This window comes from Euprymna scolopes, chromosome 38 (genome assembly GCF_053919585.1).
Source record: "Euprymna scolopes isolate OS-2025 chromosome 38, ASM5391958v1, whole genome shotgun sequence".
NCBI classification, from domain to species: Eukaryota; Metazoa; Mollusca; class Cephalopoda; order Sepiida; family Sepiolidae; genus Euprymna; species Euprymna scolopes.
The window spans coordinates 79,097,741-79,122,038 of record NC_136519.1 but is presented as its reverse complement, the minus strand read 5'-3'; the positions used below and the strand labels follow the sequence as shown (position 1 = coordinate 79,122,038).

Sequence of the window (24,298 nt, the reverse complement as noted above, 5' to 3'; positions counted from 1 at the left end):
CAGTCGGCAACTGGGTGTTTAGGTTAGTGTTGCCAGGAGTAGGAAGATAGGTGGGAAGGGGGCATTGGGATGACATTTCTTGGGAGTTGTTTATTTATTTATTTCTATAAAATTATAAGTGGTAATAGATAGTACATATTTTTTTTATTTAATTGGTTTATGTACTTCAGTTAGCTATTTTTTTTTATTATTATTTATTGTTTTTAATATATACTGCTGTTTTTTTATTTATTAAATTTCTTTTTTTTTTTTTCTTATGTAATTACCCGGTTCTCCAACTTCCAACGTAGACCTCTACTACCATGTCTCCTTCTCCAACATCAGAGGTCTTCGTTCTAACCTTCCAGAGGTTGAAACCCAATTACAGGAGACTAAACCAGACCTTTTATTTTTAAGTGAAACTGGCACTGGACAGGCTATTTCCCTAGATGAGTTTGCAATTACAGGATACTCTAACTTAACTTCTAAATCTGACCCCCAAGATCGCCATGGGCATGGAATATGTGCCTATATTAAAGATAGCTTTCCATGTGGGAGGGACATCTCCAGGGAAGATCCTAACTTACCCTATATGTGCTTCCGGGTTGCTTTAGCTCACACTACTGCATTTATATTTACTCTCTATCGCCCCCACAACAGCGGAGTTACTATCTTTCAAAGCATATCCGAGAAAATTGACCAAGTCCTTTCTACTTATCCTTCAGCTAACATTCACGTATGTGGAGACTTCAATGTTCACAACGTCGAATGGTTGACCCACTCAAACAAGACCGATGATGAGGGGAGGTTCTGTCATGATTTCTCCATTGCCTATGACCTCACTCAGATTGTTCAGGAACCTACCCGTGTGCCCGATAATGACGGCCAGTATGCGAGCCTACTAGACCTTTTTCTCACAACTTGCCCTGAACTATGTTCAGTTTCTGTTCTGTCGCCTCTTGGATCTTCCGACCACTCTGTTGTATCAATTAAGATAAAAATGAAATGTAATAAGTCCCCAGACGTACCTCTTCATTGTACAGTATATCGATACACTAAGGCTGACTGGAATAGCTTCCGTACATTTATATCTGATCTACCTCTGCATTCCATGTTTAAAAAGGATGTGTCCTCTATAGTATTAGACCTGACTGAATGGTTAATTGTAGGTATTGACCATTTCATACCCTCTAAAAAGTTTCAGCAAAAACCTAACAGCCAGCCATGGTTCTCTCCAGAATGTGCTGCTGCCATTGCGCACAGAAATCACTTTTTCCACTGCTTCAAACGTAATAGATGTATGGAAACTAAAGCCGTTTTCAGGACTGCCAGCAACCATTGTAAGAAAGTAATAAGGAACGCAAGAGAGTTGTATGCTCAATCTGTTAAGTCCAAAGTAGCTGAGCAGTGGCTTGGTTCCCATCAGTTTTGGCAAATAGCAAACAGAATCCTGAACAGAAGCGTGTGCTCCATCCCAACTATTATCAATGAACCTGAGGTAATCTCGTCAGCATCAGACAAAGCCAAACTCTTTGTCAAGAACTTTGCAGCTAATTCTACCCTTTGCGACCAGGACCGCCAACCCCCAATATTTCCTCCTGTATCAGAAAACATGCTATGTGATATACGTATATCTGTACGTGATGTTGCGAAGCTAATCAAAAACCTTGATTCGAGTAAAGCAACTGGCCCTGACGGTATTCCAATTATAGTACTCAAAAAACTTCAACTTGAACTAGCGCCCATACTTACAAAACTGTTTAAACGTTGTCTTAAGGAGAATAGTTTCCCATCTCCCTGGAAAATCTCATCAGTATGCCCTGTATTTAAGAATTCAGGTGATCGCTCATCCCCCTCTCAGTACAGGCCAATAAATCTCCTGTGCGTCATGAGTAAGTTGCTAGAATCTGTGTTAAATACAGAAGTAATCAACCATCTCAACAAAAATAACCTTCTTAGTGACACTCAATATGGTTTCCGTTCTGCTAGATCTACAGCAGATGTCCTTACAGTTATATCGCATAGGATTAGCAAATCTCTCGACAGTGGCAATCTTTCTAGGGCAATTGCTCTTGACATATCTAAAGCCTTTGATAGGGTATGGCATAAAGGTTTACTTCATAAGATCGCTAGCTATGGTATAGCTGGAAAAGTCTTCTCAATTATTAAATCATTTCTTTCTGATAGGTTCATAAGAGTAGTAGTTGAGGGGCAAAAATCAGAAGCTCACAGTATTAATGCCGGTGTCCCTCAGGGATCCATCCTGGGCCCAACTCTTTTCCTGATCTACATTAATGATCTTCCAAATCATATCCTTACATCATTTGTAGACATTTATGCTGACGACACTACCATTTATGGTAGCACATCTAAGACAGTAAACGACCAAGTTCTCTCCAATTCTCTCTCCTCTGATCTTGAGCACGTAGTACAATGGGGAAAGGAGTGGCTGGTTACTTTTAATGCATCTAAAACCAAGCTTCTCTCTTTACATCATCAACATTCTAATTCACATTTGTCATCAATTGAAATGAATGGCTCTCGTCTTCAGGAGGCCTCAAGTTTTGACAAGCTTCTGGGTTTGACCATTACTCCTGATCTTAAATGGAACACGTATATCAAATCTGTTGCCAAGGCCGCTGGAAAAATGGTGGGATCTTTCTATCGATCCGGTAGATATCTCACTGCTGATGCTATTCTCTATCTATATAAGAGCCAGGTACGTCCAAGGATGGAATACTGTTGCCACATCTGGGCAGGAGCTGCTAGAAAGGACTTGTCCTGCCTTGATAGAGTTCAAAATAGACTTCGTAGCCTCGTAGGAGATGTCCTTTTCTCCTCCTTGCAACCTCTATCTCACAGAAGAGATGTTGCGAGTTTGTCTCTGATATATCGTTATTTTCATGGAAAGTGTTCAACTGAGCTTCAATCTATGGTCCCCCCTCGCCAAACTTTCACAAGAAACACTCGTCTAGCTGTAAACACTATCAATAATTTCCCCCACTCTTTATCTGTGCCTAAACCTAAACGTAGATTCCATGAACAAAGCTTCTTTCTTAGAACTGCACGCCTGTGGAATTGTCTTCCGTTTTCCTGCTTTCCGGCTGACTACAATATGGTTGTCTTCAAGTCTAAAGTAAATAAGTTCTTGATGAGCCGTTCCATATAAGTTATTAAATTTACCAAATTTTCATTACTAATGATTACTATATTGACCAATTTCTACTGTACACTCTTTAACCCTTATCCTTGAGTGGCCTCTGGGCCTTGATAATGTGGTGATGCCTATGTAAAAAAAAAAAAAAAAAAAATATGGGAGGGGGGCTTGTAGTAAGGTCCTATCTGGACTGTAAGTTGGGCTGTGAGTGGTGTACCTGTTCTAATGGGTTATGGTTGTAATGGTAAGTCTTAAGTGGGAGCCGTACGTAGAATTATATAATGAATGAAGATCCGAGCTCCAGTCTGTTGTTGAGTTCTGGCCGTAATTTGAATATTAGTAACGATTCTTTTATGCGAAGATTCCCAATATTGCATTCTGTGGTTAAATTATTGACTTTAATAGATACGCTAGTGTTTCTGCAGGTGTTGCGGAATGATGATGTTTGTGTGTGTTCCTTAATTCTTATATGTAGGGGTCTCATGGTGCTGCTCACATAGAATTTTCCATAGGCAGAGCATTCTAGTCTGTATACTACGTGTGTGAGGTGGCAGATTGTTGCAGAGTATACTGGGCAGTTTTCCAATGTGCATGGTGGTGGGTCCTCGTTGTGCTTACGTTTAGAAAGCTGCTGTCTAAGAGATGGTCCAGAGTGGGCTAGTTGCATATTGAGACCCTCCCTTCTGATACCCCTTCGGATAGCGGTTGTGATCTGGTCGCTGAGATGGGGTATTTTAAGGAAGCAAGTATTGGTGGGGAAGCTTCTTACATGTTTTCTCGTGTTCCAGAGGTGTTTAATGACAGTGCTAGGGTACCCGTTTGTCTCTAGGACCTGGTGGAACCATTTTGTGCATTCTGTCATGTCTTTTGACTTGCTGCATTTGTTTTGGATGCGAATGATCTCATTCCTAGCATATCCGATAATGGCCTTAGTAGGGAGGGCCGACTTGTAGTGTACAAATATACTTCGGCTGCTTTTCGGCAGAATTTAGTAATGACTGTTCCTTCATCTGATATTTTTAGGTTGAAATCTAATATAAAAGTCTGATTCCTGTCCAGGTAACCTACATCTAAAATTTCAAGTGTTTAGACCCAAAATTGGCCGAGGAGTTTGGTAGAGTTTGCAAAGGTCAACTCTTAACTTCGACCTCTTGGCAGCTAAATTTTTGCCCCAATACTGATTAAAAAGCTTGCTGCATGTCTGAATACGCTTTAAAAATTTCAAATGTTTACACCCGAAATTTGCTGAATAGTTTGCTAAACGTCGAATCTTTTGAATTTTGACACCTTGGTAGCCAGATTTTTGTCCAAAAACTAATTAAAAAGCTTGCCCTATGTCTGAATACACTTATGTAAAATTTCAAATGTTTAGACCAAAAATTGGCTGAGTAATTTGGTAGACCGCAAAGGTTAAATTTTTTTTTTTTTTTTTTAATTTTGACCCCTTAACATTTGTTTTTGGCTCAAATCACGTTAAAAAGTTGGAGCCATGTCCAAGGAACCTCCATCTAAAATTTCAAGATTGGCGGAGGAGTTTGATAGAGTTTTCAAAAGGTCAAATCATTGAACTTTGACCCCTTGAAAGCCACATTTCTGACCAAAAATCGATTAAAAAGATTTCCCCAAATCTCAGTACCCCTTATGTCAAATCTCGAGTCTGTAGACTGAAAATTGACAGTAATTTGGTAGGGAAATGTACACATACAGACAGACACACGCACACACAATTTCACTTTTACAGATATATAGATACGGCATTCCAAAATATGTAATATCATAGAATTAAGCATAACCAGTTTTTATGTTGATATACTCACATCTGAGAGTATCCTATCTCAAGCATGAAACAGTTTTGTCACATTTGGGCTGGGGCATCTATCACTAGTTTTTCCTCTTTAGACAGAACCCAAAACAGAGTCTCTAATCCAATAGGTCCCACACTATCATGGTTCAAGAAATTTCACAATACCGATGAGAGATTCGAAGATGAAGACTGTCGCGGCCAGCCAACTGGTTAATAACGAACATTTGGAAGCCTTAATAGAAGCTGATCCTTGTAAAACCACACGAGAAGTTGCTGTTGAACTCAAGGTCGACCACTCAACAATCGTTCGCCATTTAAAGCAAATAGGGAAGTAAAAAAAGTTGGATAAATGGGTACCGCATGAATTGAACAATAATTAAAAAAAAAATCGTATTGGAGGTGTCTTTCTGCAGAACAAAAACAACATTTCTCAAGCGGATTGTGGCGTGTGATGAGAAGTGCATCCTCTATGACAACTGGTGATGTTCAGCAGTGGTTGGGAAGTTCCACAACACTTTCCGAAGCCAAAATTGAAAAAAAAAAAAAAAAGATTACAGTGACTGTTTAGTGGTTTGTGACTGGTCTCATCCATCACAGCTTCTTGAATCTGGGCAAAACGATTACACCGAAGTTCAGCTGACAAATTGACGAAATGCACCAGAAGCTCCAACGTATGTGCCCAAGATTGGTCAATATGAAGGGACCAATTCTCCTACATGACAACATTCACCAGCATCTTGCTCAATTGACCTTGCAGAAGCTAAACAAATTGGGTTACAAGGCTGCCTCATCCACCATATTCACAAGACTTCTCGCCCACCGATTATCACTTTTTTAAGCATCTCGACAACTTCCTTCACAAAAAAATGTTTCAAAAGCTGAGATGCAGGATTGGCCTTCAATGACTTCATCGCTTCTAGAAATCCAGATTTCTATGCTAACGGGATAAATAAACTGGTTTCATGCTGGCAAAAATGTATTGATTCTGATGGTTCTTATTTCAATTAATAAAATTTATGAAAGGAGTTACGATCTTTTGAAGTTGAATATCAAAAAAACATTTTTGCACCAACCTAATAATTATTCCAGGTTAAAAGCTATCCAAAACTAAAAACCAATGAATTTAACAAGATTATTGATAGGGCTCAATAAAAAAAAAGATATGTTTTTATTATATATTATTTTATGTTGTTAAAAAATAAAAACTATGAAATCGGAAGTTTAGGTCACCTGATGAAGGTCATTATTTAACCAAAACAGTAGCTTTGTTATTGTTGCGACCATGTAATTTATTGACTTAAAACTAAATAAAAACATAGATTACTATGTATAGAGTCCGAATAACTGCAATAATAACTGAACTATCAGCATAGAGCAATTTCCATGAAGCAACTAACTGAAGCTCTCTCGACAATGCTTTTACGACTCTAGAGTAGATAGCTAACGACACAGCTTTGTTGAACACCAATCATGACTGAAATTTATTTAAAAACAATTCACACACGCAAAAAGAAAAAACAAAAATGTGAGACTGACCGGAAAATGGTATAAATGGCGAGAACAGCATTTCGACGAACATAGGAATGACGATGTTCAAGACATTGCCGGATAGCAGGCATGAGGGGTTCAAGTAGCTCTGGCTCCTTTAATTTGCAGAGGAAACGAAGAGTGGATCCACGAATGAATTCGTTTGGATGTTGCAAATCCTGTTAAAAAAATAAATTAAAAAAAATATATTTTGTACAAGATCAAATAAAAAATGAAATAAAAACTATTTGTCATCCAATCATTGTTGGCTAATAAAGATTTAAACATTAGAGATTACTAAAACAATCTTAAAAATTACATTCCTTAGATTTCTGTAGTTAACGGAGTATCATAATACTTACCTATCATATAAAGGGCAGTTGTTTGAATGTTCAACTAAAACTCTAAAACTACAAAACAAACACCAACAAAGATGCCTTATTTCTTTCAGCTTTGAAATAAGATTTGACACCAAAGTCAGAATCTATTAGACTTTCATCTATACCATTCTCATTCATGGCTGTGAGACTTGGTCTATGTATGCAAGTGTCCTACACAAAACTGGAGGTATTCGACCATCACTATCTACATTGCATCCTCCGTGTCAACCGGCAACAGTTTATCTCCAACAGTACAATTCGCACTCACTGCAAGACCCACTCCCTATAAAAAAATCTTTCCTTGCCAGACGTCTTGGTTGGTTCAGACAGGCCTTTCAACAACACCCAGATGACTTCATCCATGAATCATCAATCGAGCACTGCTACCAAGCTGAAAGAAACCTTGAGGTAATCCACTCAAAACCTGGGTCAGGACAGTGAAGCAGGATGCTGAACTAATTCCAGACCCTCACCTTTACGGAGTCCATTGCTTGAACTACAAATGGCTTGGACTCATAAGGGAAGCAACCTTGAATTGCTATGCCTGATCAGCTAATGCTCGGGAGGTGGTGAACTAGTGAAAAAAAAAGCAATCCAACTAACTTAGGGTGAATGCCACAATCATAACCATGACCAACAAAGGTGACATTTTATTGGTCGGTGTTACCCTGGATGAATATTTAAAATTCAGAAAAATTATTTATTCCTTGATCCTAAATTAGTGCAGATGTCATCTATGAGATTCATTTTTCAGACATTTCAGCTACTAAAGGGAAGTAATTTTTTTTTTCAAGGAGTTATTGCCCTTGCACAATTATAATTTTATTTTTTAATATTAAGATCAAACCGGAGAATCGCCACTTCCTCCATAGCATCTTATTCCAGTGAGACATTACGAAGACATGAAACTGAGGTTTTGCAAAGGAGCAGAAAGAACAGCGGTACACTTACCTTTCTGTAGGCATCGCAGACAAGAATCATCTCTTGGAGAAGTTTGCCATCTGCGTGGCACTTTGGCACAACTTCCCAGAAAATCAGCAGAAGTTTCTTGATCGTATGGTCATTCAACGGCATCACAAAACGGATGATGATCATGAGAAGTGAAGGCATCTTTTCTCCATTCAGAATTAACTGAATCGTTTTTTTCAGAGCACTAATTTTCATCTTCACATCGCCCTTCTCTGAAAGAAAAAAAGTAAAGACATGAGTTATCTTCCCCTGTGATCACAACTCTTTAAATAATGTAAGCAACCAGTAATTATGAATTTTGATGGAATTTGAGGTAAAAACACTAATGTGTATTTTTTGTATTATTTGGATTGTTGAGGGTTGAAAAGAGGCGACGCGGCAGAGGGGGGATTGAAAGAGGCGACGCGGCAGAGGGGGGATTGAAAGAGGCGACGCGGCAGAGGGGGGATTGAAAGAGGCGACGTGGCAGAGGGGGGATTGAAAGAGGCGACGCGGCAGAGGGGGGATTGAAAGAGGCGACGCGGCAGAGGGGGATTGAAAGAGGCGACGCGAGAGAGGGGGATTAAAAGAGGCGACGCGAGAGAGGGGGATTAAAAGAGGCGACGCGAGAGAGGGGGATTAAAAGAGGCGACGCGAGAGAGGGAGATTAAAAGAGGCGACACGGGGGAGGGGGGGGGTTAAAAAAAGGCGACACGGGGGAGGGGGATTAAAAAAGGCGACACGGGGGAGGGGGATTAAAAAAGGCGACACGGGGAGGGGGATTAAAAAAGGCGACACGGGGAGGGGGATTAAAAAAGGCGACACGGGGAGGGGGATTAAAAAAGGCGACACTGGGGAGGGGGATTAAAAAAGGCGACACTGGGGAGGGGCATTAAAAAAGGCGACACGGGGGAGGGGCATTAAAAAATGGCGACATGGGGGTGGGGCATTAAAAAATGGCGACATGGGGGTGGGGGATAAAAAAAATGGCAACACGGGATAAAAAAATGGCAACACGGGATAAAAAAATGGCAACACGGGATAAAAAAATGGCAACACGGGGTAAAAAAATGGCAACACGGGGTAAAAAAATGGCAACACGGGGTAAAAAAATGGCAACACGGGGTAAAAAAATGGCAACACGGGGTAAAAAAATGGCAACACGGGGTAAAAAAAAAAAAAAAAAGGCAACATAAGGGGGGAAAAATAAAGGCAACACGTGGGGGAAGACATGGAGGATAAAAAAGACAACATAGAAAGGTGAACAAAGAAAAGGTAAAAATGAAAATAAAAGAGGAAAAAAGAAAAATAATGTTACCCAAATCTTGTCGAAGTTGCAACTCTGATGGAGGCTCCGCATCCGTTGGGACGTTTATCAACGTATACGACGCCTGCTCTGCTAACGACATGTCTTTTTTCTACATCGATAAAAAGAAAAAATAGATTATACAAAATGAACAAATTAATTTCGGTGAAATATTTTACTGCTTGAACACAAATAGGTAATCACAATAAATGACATCTTTGTATCTGACAATCCAATTTTCATTTTTTATTGTTGCACCATGTTATTGGCAATAACATACTCATCTACAATTTATTTTCAAAATTATTTAGTCTGCCTAGACAACTGTTAATATCAAACATTTTTAAGTAATTGCCTAAAAATAATATTGGTTTGAAAGATAACTCATTTTAAATTGAATATAATAGTTGTCTACCTTAAGTTTTAAAATGTGCAAAGATATTAAAAACTAAAATGAATTTTGCAGCATCTCACGCGAAGCTGGGTAGATAGAGATTGTTGAAAATTCATGATAGGTTACAAGTGTTATCGATTCAAGTCCTTCACAAGAAACTATGTGTATCAGAGCGCAAAGGAGTACCACAGGCCCCGGCATAAAGAGCAAATAAAGACGTGTTGGTTATTTGGAATTTTAATTCATAGTTCTAAGGGAGGTAATAATTTTACTAAAGTAGTTGAAAAAGCACAAGATCTCCAGCTACAATATAGCTGGAAATGTCTTCTCAATTATTAAATCATTTCTCTTTGATAGGATCATAAGAGTAGTGGTTGATGGGCAGAAATCAGAAGCTTAGTATTAATGCTGGAGTCCCCCAGGGTTCCATCCTGGGCGGAACTCTCTTCCCGATCTACATTAATGATCTTCCAAATCACATCCTTACATCATTCGTAGACATTTATGCTGATGACACTATATATGGTAGCACATCAAAGACCGTAAACGACCAACTTCTCTGATTGTCTCTCTTCTGATCTTGGCACATGGTACAATGGGGAAAGAGGTGACTGGTTACTTTTAATGCATCTAAAACTAAGCTTCTATCTTTACATCATCAACGCTCTGATGCCTGGCATCAACTGAAATGAATGGCTCTCGTCTTGGGGAGGCTTCATGTTTTGACAAGCTTCTGGGCTTGACCTTTACTCTTGATCTTAAATGGAACACATACATCAAATCCGTTGCCAAGGCCGCTGGAAAAATGTTTTGATCCTATCGACCCAGTAGATATCTCACTGATGATTCAATTCTCTATATAAGAGCCAGGTACGTCCAACGATAGAGTACTGTTGCCATGTCTGAGCAAGAGCTGCTAGAAAGGATTTATCCTGCCTTGATAGAGTTCAAAATAGACTTCGTAGCCTCGTAGGGGAGGGGATGTCCTTTTCTCTTCCCTGCAACCTCTATCTCACAGAAGAGATGTTGCGAGTTTGCTTTATCGTTATTTTCATGGCAAGTGCTCGACTGTGCTTCAATTTATGGTCCCCCCTCGTCAAACTTTCACAAGAACACTAGTCTAGCTGAAAACACTATCAACAGTTTTCCCCACTCTTTATCTGTGCCTAAACCTAAACGTAGATTGCATGAACAAACCTTCTTTCTTAGAACTACATGCCTGCGGAACTGTCCTCCGTTTGCCTGCTTTCCAGCTGACTACAATATGGTTGATTTCAAGTCCAACGTAAGCAAGTTTTTGATGAGCCGTTCCACTTAAGTTAACAAATTTACCGAATTTCCATTACTAACGATTACTATATTTTACGAGTGACTACTGCACACTCTTCGATCCTAATCCTCGAGTGGCCTCTGGGCCTTGATAAGTGGTGATGCCTATGTAAAAAAGAAAGTCATTTTTTTCTTACAATTACTAAAATGTTTTAAGAAAAATGACAATATCATCGCATTTTAGTTCTTTTGTAATTAATGCTATAAAACTTAACGTCACATGAAGTAGTTGAAAAAAAAAAAAAAATTCATTTCTCTTACAATCTTGATAAAAGAGCTAACTCCCTTAGAACAGGTTAAAATTCTGAATAACCAACGTGTCTGAAGGAAACAGAAAAATAAAAGTCAGATAGATAGTTACCTGAAAAATGTCACCCAATATTTATCGTTGGTTTCACATCCATTTAACATGCTGGCTAATCATAACTTTTTTTTTTTTTTAACGCAAAATATTCATTATTGCAGTATTTTAGGCACCATCATTTGGTACAAATCCAAAGATTCTATTGTTAGCATTGCTTTCCTTGATATTTTTCTAGTCAGAATTATTTCTAGAAATACATCAGCTACTTACAGTAGGGTAAAGGTTGCCAACATCTTAAGTTAAAGTGATTTTTATGGAAAGAACTAGATTTGAACTTGGAACATCTACGTTGTCAACCACTGAAGGGCTTGACTAAACATCTGGACGATTATATTTTTGACCATAGGTGAACGAACCAATCAGATACAAGCATCAATTTATAAAATACTAGCTAAGATAGACACGCTTCACGTGGAACTTTGATGTTTGCTTCGCGGGCACCCTTGCAGTAAGTGGATGTTGTAAGATCAACTACTGCTTAAGGTAAATTTTTTTAACGACCCCCTAAAGTGACTGAAATCCAAGTACGGACTTTTGAGCAAATAGGTTATGTCGAAGTTGACACTTATATTGCTACACATAAAAATTGAGACAATTACAAAGTGATCGGATTCATATTCACAAAGAGGTTGGCTGGCACCATGGTGGCAAATCCCCAACCTGATGTGCACCATTCCTAGGTGGGGGAAGTTTATGAAAAGCCACACAAAATACGACCTTGACCTTTGACCTTGAAAAATGGTGTGCATCATACATAGGTTAGAGACCATCAGCATGTAAGGTTTGGAAAGACTTCCAAACTAACCCATCTCTGATCAATCATTATCAATACTGTGTGCTACCTAGTAGTCGGACAGACGTTTGCAACAATGAAGTGATGTTGTGAATAGTTTGGGAGATGATTAATCAAAATCGATATATAAAAAAAAAAACCTTTTGATGTTTATCAGATTGGGAAAATTTTTTAGCATAATTTCCAATTCCAAGAACGATTCTTTTATTTTTTTTTACTAGCGCAGGTCCTCAGCATTGCCAAGGTGTGGAGAGGTTGGGAGGGGGGATCAAAACAACTGTATGCAACCAGAGTGAAGAGAGATGCTAAAAAACATGTATCCTAGGGCCACCGTATCCTGGGGTTCTACTGTATATATATGCTTCAAATGTGTGAAGCCCATTTAGGATCATATCTTTTACTGATGAGACAATCAACAAAGTGCCCTAGCAACCACTGCAACAAGTTATTTGAAATGTACACAGTTGTAACCCCACCAGAAAGTTATCTGCATGCTAAGTGCACTGCCTGGGTTATAACATCAAAACAAGCGAGATAATTGGTCCTGAATGGTTTGAAAAAAAAAAAAAAAAAAAAAAAAAAAATCACCAATGGCACTCACCCCAGCTTCCACAGAAGGAAGTTTCTTGGGAGTATCAAATTCACAAGCAGTCGCAAGCAATTTGTATATCCTGGTCAAGAGAGATTACAACTTAAAGTTTTTACAGTTGTCAATGACCTCCTGCACACATAGTACATGAGCACCTGGTATTCCCAAATGGTCACCCATCCGATACTGACCAGGCTCAATGTTGCTTAACTTTGATCTAACAAGAACCTGTGTATTACCATGATTATGTTGTATATAGTGCTTAGCACAAACAGCAAAGACTGTTGGATATTGCTGACTGAAATCTGATGGACAAATCAGGTAGAGAGTGAAATTTATAATAAATTAGCATTATATGATTTACATGGATCGATGGGTAATAATTGTACAAAACAAAATCAAGCAGATGTGATCCTGAATGGTCTTTATACTCAACGAATCATAACCCCCACCCCTTCATCTCAAAGATGACATCAAAATAATCCTCATTTGTTAAATGGATGACAAATTTAATATCGTCTTTTTTTTTTTTTAATTAAATTATTTAGGTTTGTATTACTGTACACATAGATTCGAAAAAGTTGTCAAAAAACAAATACATAAATGCTATCAAAGGCAAGATAAGTTACTTTTCTACCTAACTGGATAATTTTTTAGTGTTTTTATGTAATGTAACATGTTTATTATAATACTGTTAGAAACTCGCTCAATATATGTTACCATAACATAGGCGGACATATATTCGGTGGGTTTTTAACAGTATTTTGCATATTTTTTTTATTTTTAACTCCTTTTCCCAAACTTACCGTCTCAAAGAGAGTCGGGCGCCATTTTAAATTTTCCAATACATTGTTAAACACTGTATGTTTTTCGAGCTGAATAAACATGTTACATTAAATAGAAACACTAAAAAATTATCCAGTTAGGTAGAAAAGTAACTTATCTTGCCTTTGATAACATTCATTTGTTATATATTTGTTTTTTGACAACTTTTTCGAATCTATGTGTACAATAATACAAACTCAATTATTCAAGTTGTCCGGTTTAAATTTATGGCATATTAATCATCTGTGATGCCTAACTTGTCTCAAGAGACAATGGATAACCTCTGTAAGGGTAGGTGTGCATGAAATTGTGAGGTAAGGACTGCGCAATCCCCAACCACACCTCTCCTGAATCGGCACTGCTTGAGTTCAGTGGCAAAGATAAGTCCAGGATGAGTGGAAACAGTGCCAAGATAAGCGGAGAGCAACATACAGAACCTGGAATTCCCAAATGGTCACCCATTTTAGTACTGACTAGGCTCAACGTTGTTTAACTTCAGTGATCCAGCAGGAACCGGTATGTCAACATTATTATGCCGTACATATTAATATACAGACGGCATAATCACGTTGAAACACCAGTTCCCGTCAGGTTACTGAAGATAAGCAACGTTGAGCCTGGTCAGTATTAGAATGGGTGACCATTTGGGAATTCCAGGTTATGCATCTGCTCTCCGCTTATCTTGGCACTGTTTCCAGTCAGACTTGGGCCACTCCTTGTCACTGAACCCAAACAGTGCCAATTCAGATGAGGTATGGTTGGGATTGTTCAACCCTTGCTTCACATTGTGTACGGCATAATTAACCATATATGGGTTATTTAATTTTTTTAATACCAAGTGAAGTTGTCAAAATTGTATAGGTAGAATAATTATTTAATATTACAGTGAGAATGGGGGGGGGGTCACTCAAAGCAATAATTAAAAATAATTGGAGAAACAGGTGTCCACGTATTATAATGTGGCCTTTACAAAAAAAAAAAAAAAAAAGTAAAGAAATAATATTATCTTCCACTCAGAAAAAAATAAAAGTGGTCAGTGAGATACGAACTGCATCTAAAACAAATTTAAGAAAAAAAAAAAAAAAAAAAAAAAAAACGCAACCTTTCAAATGCAACAAAACAAACCGAGAAAGGCAATAAGTGTGAAGCAAGGTACCACAAACAAGAAAAAGAAAACTTTAATCCCACATTTTTAGGCAGAACAAAAGTACAGATATTTTTTTTATCTCTCATAAAAAGAGGAGGAGTGAGGGAAAAAGTCTTGAATAAAAAAGTAAAAAAAGAACAAAAACAAAACATGAAAGAAAGTGAAGAAAAAGGAAAACTTCCCCCCCACGAAAAACACCCAACTAGCTACAACCACTATCAACAATTTCCGCTATTCTTTATCTGCGTCTAAATACATTCCATGAACAAAGTTTCTTTCCTAGAACTACCTGTCTATAGAACACTCCTTTACTGGCTTGCTTCCCAGACAATTACAATATGGTAGCCTTCAAGTCAAATGCAAACAAGTTCTTGTCGAACAGTCCTCTAACATAATCCAAATTCTACCCAATCTACACTTCCACTTTACATTCATTAACCCTTATCCTCGAGTGACTTTTGTGCCTTGATAAGTGGTGACACCCTTGTAAAAAAAAAAAAAAAAGTTATTTCTTTTAACAACCTAATTAGCTCTTCTATCTCATGTGCAAAGACAAAATCAGCAGTAGTCTAAGCGTTTGATTTAGAGTATTTTCATTTATTTTTTTTCTCTTATTTCTCAAACTTTCACCAGGAAAAAAATAAATAAAAATAAAGAAAAATAAAGAAATAATAATAAAAGAAATAATAAAAAAAAGAAATAAGAAATAAAAAAAGAAATAAAAAGAAATTAAAAAAAAATAAAAGAAATAAAAAAAGAAATAATAAAAATAAAAAAAAATAAAAAAAAAATAAATAAAAAAAAATAAATAATAAAAATAAAAAAAAATAAAAATAAATAAAAAAAAATAAATAATAAAAATAAATAAAAGAAATAATAAAAATAAATTAAAAAAAGAAATAATAAAAAAAATTAAAAAAATGAATTAACCTACCTGAAAATAAAAAAAATATTTTTATCTAAGAAGACCAAGTGATCTGTTATATACACTAGTTTTGATAAATAAAGGCATATCACCACAGACAAGCCACTTCCTCAAAAGAAAGTTTGTTTTGTTTTCAACTTTAGATATTTATCCGGGGCAACCCTGATCCAGAAAATAACAATTTTGTAGGTGTTTGTTTTGTTGTTTTTGATTTTTAGCTGAACACACACACACAACTTTATATTATAGAAAAAAAGAGAAAATTTAGGTTTTCGCTAAACTATATTAAGGCACTTACGTTCCTTTTCACCCTTAAAACAAAGAACACAACACAATTGTAAAATAGCAAATTGAGCAAGAGGACACAGTTTGAGAGAGAATGAAAACCAAATATGAGAACCAAAATAATAATTCCCCAAATGCTTACCGAAACCATGTTGAATATTTGTAACTGGGAGAGAAAACAAACACAAATGGTTAAATATTACAAGTGACATTCACATTCCTACCAATTGTGTACAAAAATTATAAACAAAGGTGGTCTCAATTTTTTGTTCTCTATTTTTTGTTCCAATTCAAACTAGGCTGAAAAGCCGCAGAGACAGCTCGTGATATCAATGATGCATTTGATCAAGGAACCACAAACAGACGTATGATACAACGGTGGTTCAAGAAATTTCACAATGGTGACGAGAGCCTTGAAGATGGAGACGGTCATGGCTGGCTGACTGCGGTTGATAAAAAAATTTGAAAGCCTTAATTGAATTCTCGCAAAACCACTCGAGAAGTTGCTGTTGAACTCGAGGTCGACCACTCAAACGTCGTTCGCCGTTTAAAGCAAATAGGGAAGTTGGATAAATGGGTACCGCATGAATTTAATGATAAAAAAAAAAAAAAAAAAAAAAATCAGTGTTGAGGTGTCTTCTACGCAACAAAAGCAACCCATTTCTCGAATGGATTTTGACGTGATGAGAAGTGGATCCTCTACGATAACCAGTGACGTTCAGCACAGTTGTTGGATGCTGGAGACACACCACAACACAACAGGAAGCTTAAATTGCACAAAAAAAAAAAAAAAAAAAAAAAAAAAAAAAAAAAAAAAAAAAGAAGAAAAAGGTCATGGTGAGTGTTTGGTGGTTTGTGGTCAGTTTCATCCATCACCACTTCTTGAACCCGGGTGAAATAATTACGGCGGAGAAGTACTGCCGACAAAATGCACTAGAAGCTTCAACGTATGCGCCCAAGATTGGTCAATATGAAGAGACCAAGTCTCTTACATGCCAACGCTCACCCACATGTTACTCAACCGACCCTGCAGAAGCTGAATGAATTGAGCTACGAGACTGCCTCATCCGCTACATTCACCGGACCTCTCACCCACTGATTATCACTTTTTCAATCATCTCAACAACTTCCTACGCGATAAATGCCTCAAAAAGCCGAGATGATACCGAATCGACATTCAATGACTTCATCGCTTCCAGAACTCCGGATTTCTATGCTAATGGGATAAATAAACTTGTTTTCCGTTGGCAAAAATATGTTGATTCTAATGGTCCTTTATTTCAATTAATAAAGTTTATGAAAAGAGTTTTGATCTTTTAAAATTGAACATCAAAAAATGACATTTTTTTTGCACCTGATAAAATAAAGCTGTAAGTTACTCTTCTGGAGGTTGACTGTTCAATTCTCATTGTGAGCATTTCTCAAAATGTCAATTACTTAGGACTTCTACCCGTTTATTGTTGATCGAAGAAGAGCATGTAAAACATTTTATTCAAAATTCCATACAGATTGCCGAGTTCAACAGAAACATTGCCAAGTTTGACAAACCCTTAAGGAAATAAGGTTACATCTGCTGAACCTTGTGAAAATGACACTCAAAATGAGAACAGTAGTCCAAATAATCAATCCTCATCTCAAAAATTCAAAAGCATAATATTCTTTACCATCGATTTTTTAAAATTTGATATTTATTGCAGAGTTCAAGATGAAGTTGAATATTAAAAAAGTCCTAAAAGAGTATTGGTGTGAGTACCTATTTCTATAGGAGAATATAACCCCCTTATTAATAGGGGGGAAAAAAAAAAAAAAAAAAAAAAAAGTGAATTTAAACCGGGATAAAATATTTCAATAAAATTTAAATCAGAATACATTTTTGTCGATTTCTTTTAATGGAAATTGCTTAAGACAAGGCATGAAGCCATTTGATGTAAGGAGCTAAAAAGAAAAGGTGATTATCACAAAGGAGATGTTTACTGACCTTAGTCTTCAAAAGACGAAGCCTATAAGTAGGAGGAAAACAGTCAGCAGAAAGAGTTCCACAAGCGTGTAGGTTTAAAAACTTAGCACGAGGTGTTAACGGTAAAATAGAACATTTTTGTCTGCTGATGGAACGACAGTGTCCAAACTTATTTTCCGCCAACACTTCCACCTGAAGTCTCGTCTGCCTCGCTGCGGTGGCATCTTTAATGCTATGGGCATGCAACTTGTCACTCAGAAAGAAATTTAACTAATGATGTAATCCTTTTTAGCTGAAGGAGTCGACCAGAAGGAGAGCTCAATTTGCAACGTCTCTTTTCCCCCGTCTCCACCTGGATGGCACAGATGTGTCAGTGGACAGCTGAGGACCTGAGCGACAACAACCTGGCAGTAATATCAGTCCCACACAGTTTGTCTCCAGTGATGGAATAGGGTTGGAGTTAGCCATATCCTACAACGTGGCCCAAGGTTAACAAAACTGGACTGTGATGGCTTGAGATGCAGTTTATGCTCATGAGGAAGCCGATTCAATCCAACCAGGATGATAGCCACTATAAGTACAAGTTTAGTTGGATGGTGCCATGGTATCAGTCGGCAGCCGAGAACCTGAATAAAAGCCATAACTCATGGAGGACTTGGTTGAGCTCTTAGATCCAGGAGTATGTTTTTTTAAGAAAAAATTAAAAACAGTGCTTGTTAAAAAATAATATTGAACATATTAGACATTCAACATCATACTAATGGCATTATTTAATATTTCTCATGGTCTCTTGGTCTTACTGGATTCCAGCACAAGAATTTATCTTGTCTGGTGGAGTATCCAGCTTCATGCTATTATTATAAGCTACATTATGTAGAGAAAGTCCACCAATCCTAGCATAAAGTTAGTGTAGGGTAACCATATTGAGGTGATTTTATTTGGGCTTCGAATACTATATTATTTGGAATATTTAATCAGGGTTTAACGTAGGGAAAAATATCCTTATGCCAGGTTGTTCTGACAAATCCCCATACAGAGAGACCTTAGACATTCGAGGATAGTGGCTAGTAGGCATTCAAGCTCTCTCCTCCAGTAGACAGTAAAATATTTTTACAAAGCAAAACACATACTCCTTAACTCTACCACTAACCCTAAGTCAAAGTGGCAATAATCATTTTCAGTAAACACCATTAGATTTTATTATTTGTTAATATTTGCACAATAGAAATAACTTTTAAATAAAAATATAAATTCACAAAAAAAAAAAAATAAATAATATGGTGGATTCATTTGACGCGTCACTGCTGTGAAAAATTAGAATTATTTAAAATTTTGTAGGCATTTTGAGAGCCAACCGCTTCAATAATAAAAGTACCAAGAATATTTTTGCAGAATCTTATTTCAAAGAAAAATTATTTAATTACAAAATTAAATCCACCAGAATGCACTTCTATTTATGACAGTTCTGCAATTTAACATTCCCAAGCAATTTTAGAAAGCCATTCTTAACATGGGGAAAGAAGCATTTACTTTTACATTGCACAAATGGAATTGTCAAATGCAAACAATTTTCTTGTGGATGTTAAACTGCACTAGTGCCTGATGTATTCTGTAAGAAGTCAGCCATTTTTATTTTTAGCACTTGTGCATTCTAACATCTCCAAGCAAGCAACGTTCCGTCCAAGTAACAAAAACTCCCCATATTAAGAAGGGTTTTCTAAATTTGCAAAAGGATGTTAAAAGCACAAGTGCAGAAATTGGTATATAAAACTAGAACTAATTTAGTTACGATAATATTTCAGTGACAGCCATCTAAAAGCTGAAATCTTCAATATAATCAATAACACGGTACTTCTGCAGTTTACAGACCGTGCTAAAATAACGGTATCATTGAGAAAGACATTTTTATGATGGAAATCGGGGCCTTGTTAACTATTCTGTACTTAGCACGGTCTGTAAACTGCAGTAATACCAGATAAAGACGAATATATATTTGGGTACTTATGCAGAGAAGGTACCATGATGAAATACTGTTATTTAGAAACCCATTCTTAATATAAGGGGGGGGCGTTTTGCAGCTATTCATACACTTTCACTTACCGATTTACTAAAACAAAAACACTGTAAAACTTGAAAATCCTACTAAATAATGCAGCACCTTCTCTGCATAAGTACCTATGTTCGTAATACCCCCCCCAAAAAAAAACAAAGGTTATCTTCAAGTTTGCTTTTGTTTTGGGGTATGCTGAAAACGAATATCACATTTAAATTTGAGGCAGATAAGTAGTTTTCTGGATATTAGAGCCTTTACTGTCCAATGTAATTCACTGTAGGCCATGTCCCCACCCCAATTAAACAAGTACTAATGTGCATGCGTGTTACAAAATACCACCTCCTCCCCAATGTTAAGAATGGCGAAGGTAGTACATTGGAAAAATGTCTTAATATCCAGAAAACTAGCTGTCTGTATCAAATCTGAATGTGATAATCGTTTTCAGCACAACCGGAAACCTATAAAAGTTGTCATTTTAAAAGTGAGTGTTGAGTTGGAAAGAAAGTAAAAATTTATTTAAAAAAAAAAAAAAAAAAAATGGACAACCCGATTTTTGGTTGCTAGTACACTTACTGATCCGTGCTATTTTTTAAATCCTATTTCCACGTTTAATTAAAGTTTTATGATATGTTTTTTGGGTTTGTATTACTGTACACAGATTCGAAAAAGTTGTCAAAAAACAAATATAGAACAAATAAATGTTATCGAAGGCAAGATGAGTTACTTTTCTACCTAACTGGATATATTTTTTGTGTTTTTATTCAGTGTAACATGTTTATTCAGCTCGAAAAACATGCAGTGTTTACCGATGTATTGGAAAATTCAAAATGGCAGCCGACTCTCTCTCGGAGAGAGTACGTTTGGGAAAAGGTATTATAAATAATAAACTAGACAAAATACTGAAAGAAATTCGCTCAATATATGTTACCGTGACATAAGTTGACATGTAGTCGGTTGTTTTCTAACAGTATTTTGTCTAGTTTATTATTTATAATACCTTTTCCCAAACGTACCCTCTTCGAGAGAGAGTTGGCTGCCATTTTGAATTTTCCAATACATCGGTAAACACTGCATGTTTTTCGAGCTGAATAAACATGTTACACTGAATAAAAACACAAAAAATATATCCAGTTAGGTAGAAAAGTAACTTATCTTGCCTTTGATAACATTTATTTGTTCTATATTTGTTTTTTGACAACTTTTTCGAATATGTGTACAGTAATACAAACCCTGTTTTTTTTTTATTCAAATGTAAGGTTAAAGTACAGAATAGGTACAAAAACACCCTCCCCATGTTAAGAATGGCTTTTTAAATAATAACGTTATTATTTCAGCACGGATCAATAAGTACACTAGTACTTTTTTTTTTTTTTTTTTTTAAATTCGTTTGCTTATTTTAAAAATACAATTAAAAAAGGGGGGCACTTACGCATTCATTGTACCGTGCTGAAATAACGTGATTGTTTAGAAAGCCATTGAGGAGGATATTTATTAACTATTCTGTACTTTTCCCCTCACAATTTAATAAACAAAAATATCGTGCAACTTGAATTTAACTTAAAAATACGGCGCTTCTACACTATTGGGACGAAATTTCGGAAATCGTAAAACTCAATTTCACATGAAAACAATGGTATCCACGTATTCCTTGTATTTTAAGATGATTATATCCAAAAATTACGAAAATCGAGGAGGTAGAAAATTATTTATTAAAGAAAATAAAAATAGAATTTGATGAAAATATCGTAAAACACAGGAGAGTTCAAAAGGGAAGTAATTTTCCGTTTGGATTGAAACAAGATGGCGGCAATTTTTCACCCGCTAACACGATTAAAGTTGTTTTTGTTTTTTTAATAATTCATTAATATTCAGGTAATTTCGACTGCATAATTTGGAAGCTACCATTGTAATTTATGAGAATTGGCAAGAAAAAAAAAGTTGAAAAAATTGTTTTTTATCTGAAAACTCCATTTATCGATAAAAAAAATCTCGTTTCGATTCTGTAGAAGCCCCCCCCCCAAAAAAAACCCACAGAATATGTCAGATGTCACGGTTGAATGAGTTCCTAACAGTATTTTTTAGTTTTAACTCATTTCCACAAACTTAACGTGTTCAATACAGAGTTGTTGGCCGCCATTTTCATTTTCCAAATATATATCGGTAAACACTGTTTTTCGAGCTGATTAAACATTTTACATTAAATGAAAACACTAAAAAATTATCCAGTTTGGTAAAAAAAGTAACTCATCTTATCTTTGGTACCATTTATTTGTTGACTTTTTCGAATCTATGTGTATAGTAAAACACCCCCCTCCAAATAATAATGCGGTACAATAAGTGCATAAAAACGAAAAAAAAATTTTAAAAATCGTTACATTTTGCAGATGATAGCTCCGCGGATAACCGTTGTCAACACCGGGTGAGGAAACGGGAAAACAAAAACAAATGGGTTTGTATTACTGTACACAGATTCGAAAAAGTTGTCAAAAAAACAAAAAAAAAAAACAAATATATAACAAATAAATGTTATCAAAAGCAAGATCAGTTACTTTTCTACCTAACTGGATATGTTTTCAGTGTTTTTATTTAATGTAACAAATATAACATGTTTATTCAGCTCGAAAAACATACTGTGTTTACCGATTATTAGAAAATTCAAAATGGCGCCGACTCTCTTTAACACGGTAAGTTTGGAAAAAGGTGCTATAAATATAAAACTAGACAAAATACCGTTAGAAACTCGCTCAATATATGGTACCGTGGCATAGGTTGGTATATATTCGGTGGGTTTTTCATAGTATTTTGTCTAGTTTATTATTTATAACACCTTTTCCCAAACTTACCGCGTTAAAGAGAAAGTCGGGCGCCATTTTGAATTTTCCAACACATCGGTAAACACTGTATGTTTTCGAGCTGAATAAACACGTTAAATTGAATAAAAACACAAAAAATATATCCAGTTTGGTAGAAAAGTAACTTATCTTGCCTTTGATAACATTTATTTGTTATATATTTGTTTTTTGACAACTTTTTCGAATCTATCTGTGCAGTAGTACAAACCGAAACAAATTTATACGGTGGATTAATTTCGTCTGTTGTGGGGAGGAGTTAGCAACATAACTCGTTGGTAAAATATGGCAATCATTCTGGGAGCTAACCGCTTCAACATAATTTTTAAGATTTTTGAATAAAAAAGATAGTCATCCTTGTGTTTCTCGTCCCTACGTGACTTTCACATCATTTCTTGCGTAAATATTGACACGTAGTCACAAAAAAAAAAAAAAAAAAAAAATTTAATCACATATCAATACTTTAAAAATCGTGTCAGGATGATAATTTTAATACCTTCGCGGATAAAAGAAAACATTAATAATCAATTTAAAATGTTTCGGGATAAAAAAAAAAGGACATTTTGTTTTTTCTCTTAATTAAAAAGAAAGAAAAAAGGGTGGACACGAATGTCTTCCTAGTTTCGTCAAGACAGACAAACATTTTGAATGATTGACATCACAGAAAATACGTTTTATTTTATAGAAAAAAAATGGACTTACCAATGAAACGGTAACTTTAAAGGGTTTTTAAAATGGGTCGGATAATTAAAAAGGTGTCAAACTGATAAATTACAAAAAATCCCGGAAACGTCGAAGACGACGACGAGCCGGGAAAGACAACGAGTTTCGTTGAACGTGGCTTCTCGCCGCGATCTCGCGTGATCTCGTAATTTGTTTACAAGAGTTGTCTTCCCTCTGTAATGCAGAGTTATTTGCCCTTTATAATGACGTCATTGCTGCATGCCGTCGAGAAGATGAAAATGTCTTACGCCAACCACCATTGATTTTTCAATTCAATTCAATTTATTTCGTGAAAAAAAAAACACAAAAAAAACAAACAAACTATCGTGTTTCAATGACATAAAGGGAAAGGATAATAGAAATTTATACAAAAGAGGATACAATAGCGCAGCACCTGTCAAAATGGTCCCCCCTTTTTTCTTTACATAGACGTCACCACTTATCAAGGCCGAGAGGCCACTAAAGGATAAGGGTTAAAGAGTGTACAGTAGTCAAAAGGAAAATATAGTAATCGATAGTAATGGAAGTTCGGTAAATTTGTTAACTTAAGTATAACGGCTCATCAGAAACTTGTCCACGTTGTACTTGAAGACAACCATATTATAGACAGCTGGAAAGCAGGAAAACGGAAGACAATTCCACAGGCGTGCAGTTCTAAGAAAGAAGCTTGATTGTGGAATCTACGTTTAGGTTTCAGCACAGATAAAAAGTGAGTGGAATTATTGATAGTGTTTTCAGCTAAACGAGTGTTTCTTGTGAAAGTTTGGTGTGGGGGACTATAGATTGAAGCTCAGTTGAACACTTTCCATGAAAATAACGATACATCAGAGACAAACTCGCAACATCTCTTCTGTGAGATAGAGGTTGCAGCAAAGAGAAAAGGACATCTCCCACGAGGCCACAAAGTCTATTTTGAACCCTATCAAGGCAGGACAAGTCCTTTCTAGCAGCTCCTGCTCAGATG

The 24,298-nt window shown here is 36.3% G+C and overlaps 1 protein-coding gene and 1 pseudogene across 2 annotated transcripts in view; one reads left to right on the top strand and one right to left on the bottom strand.

Moving 5' to 3' along the window:
• The window catches only part of LOC145263210 (coatomer subunit beta-like), a 116,346-nt gene extending 92,815 nt beyond the window's left edge, over window positions 1-23,531 (bottom strand). The window contains exons 1-5 of one of the 2 annotated variants that reach the window (XM_080120285.1): window positions 23,314-23,531; window positions 15,895-15,918; window positions 9,114-9,213; window positions 7,799-8,028; window positions 6,477-6,646 (exon numbers count right to left, since the gene is read on the bottom strand). In XM_080120285.1, coding sequence (XP_079976411.1) covers window positions 6,477-6,646; window positions 7,799-8,028; window positions 9,114-9,213; window positions 15,895-15,903 — 509 coding nt within the window. In that variant the 5' untranslated portion in view covers window positions 15,904-15,918; window positions 23,314-23,531. The remainder of the gene's footprint in view (window positions 1-6,476; window positions 6,647-7,798; window positions 8,029-9,113; window positions 9,214-15,894; window positions 15,919-23,313) is intronic. The other variant, XM_080120286.1, reaches the window with a different exon arrangement.
• Window positions 13,954-14,060, top strand: LOC145263337 (5S ribosomal RNA; annotated as a pseudogene).
• Window positions 23,532-24,298: the final 767 nt, after the last annotated feature.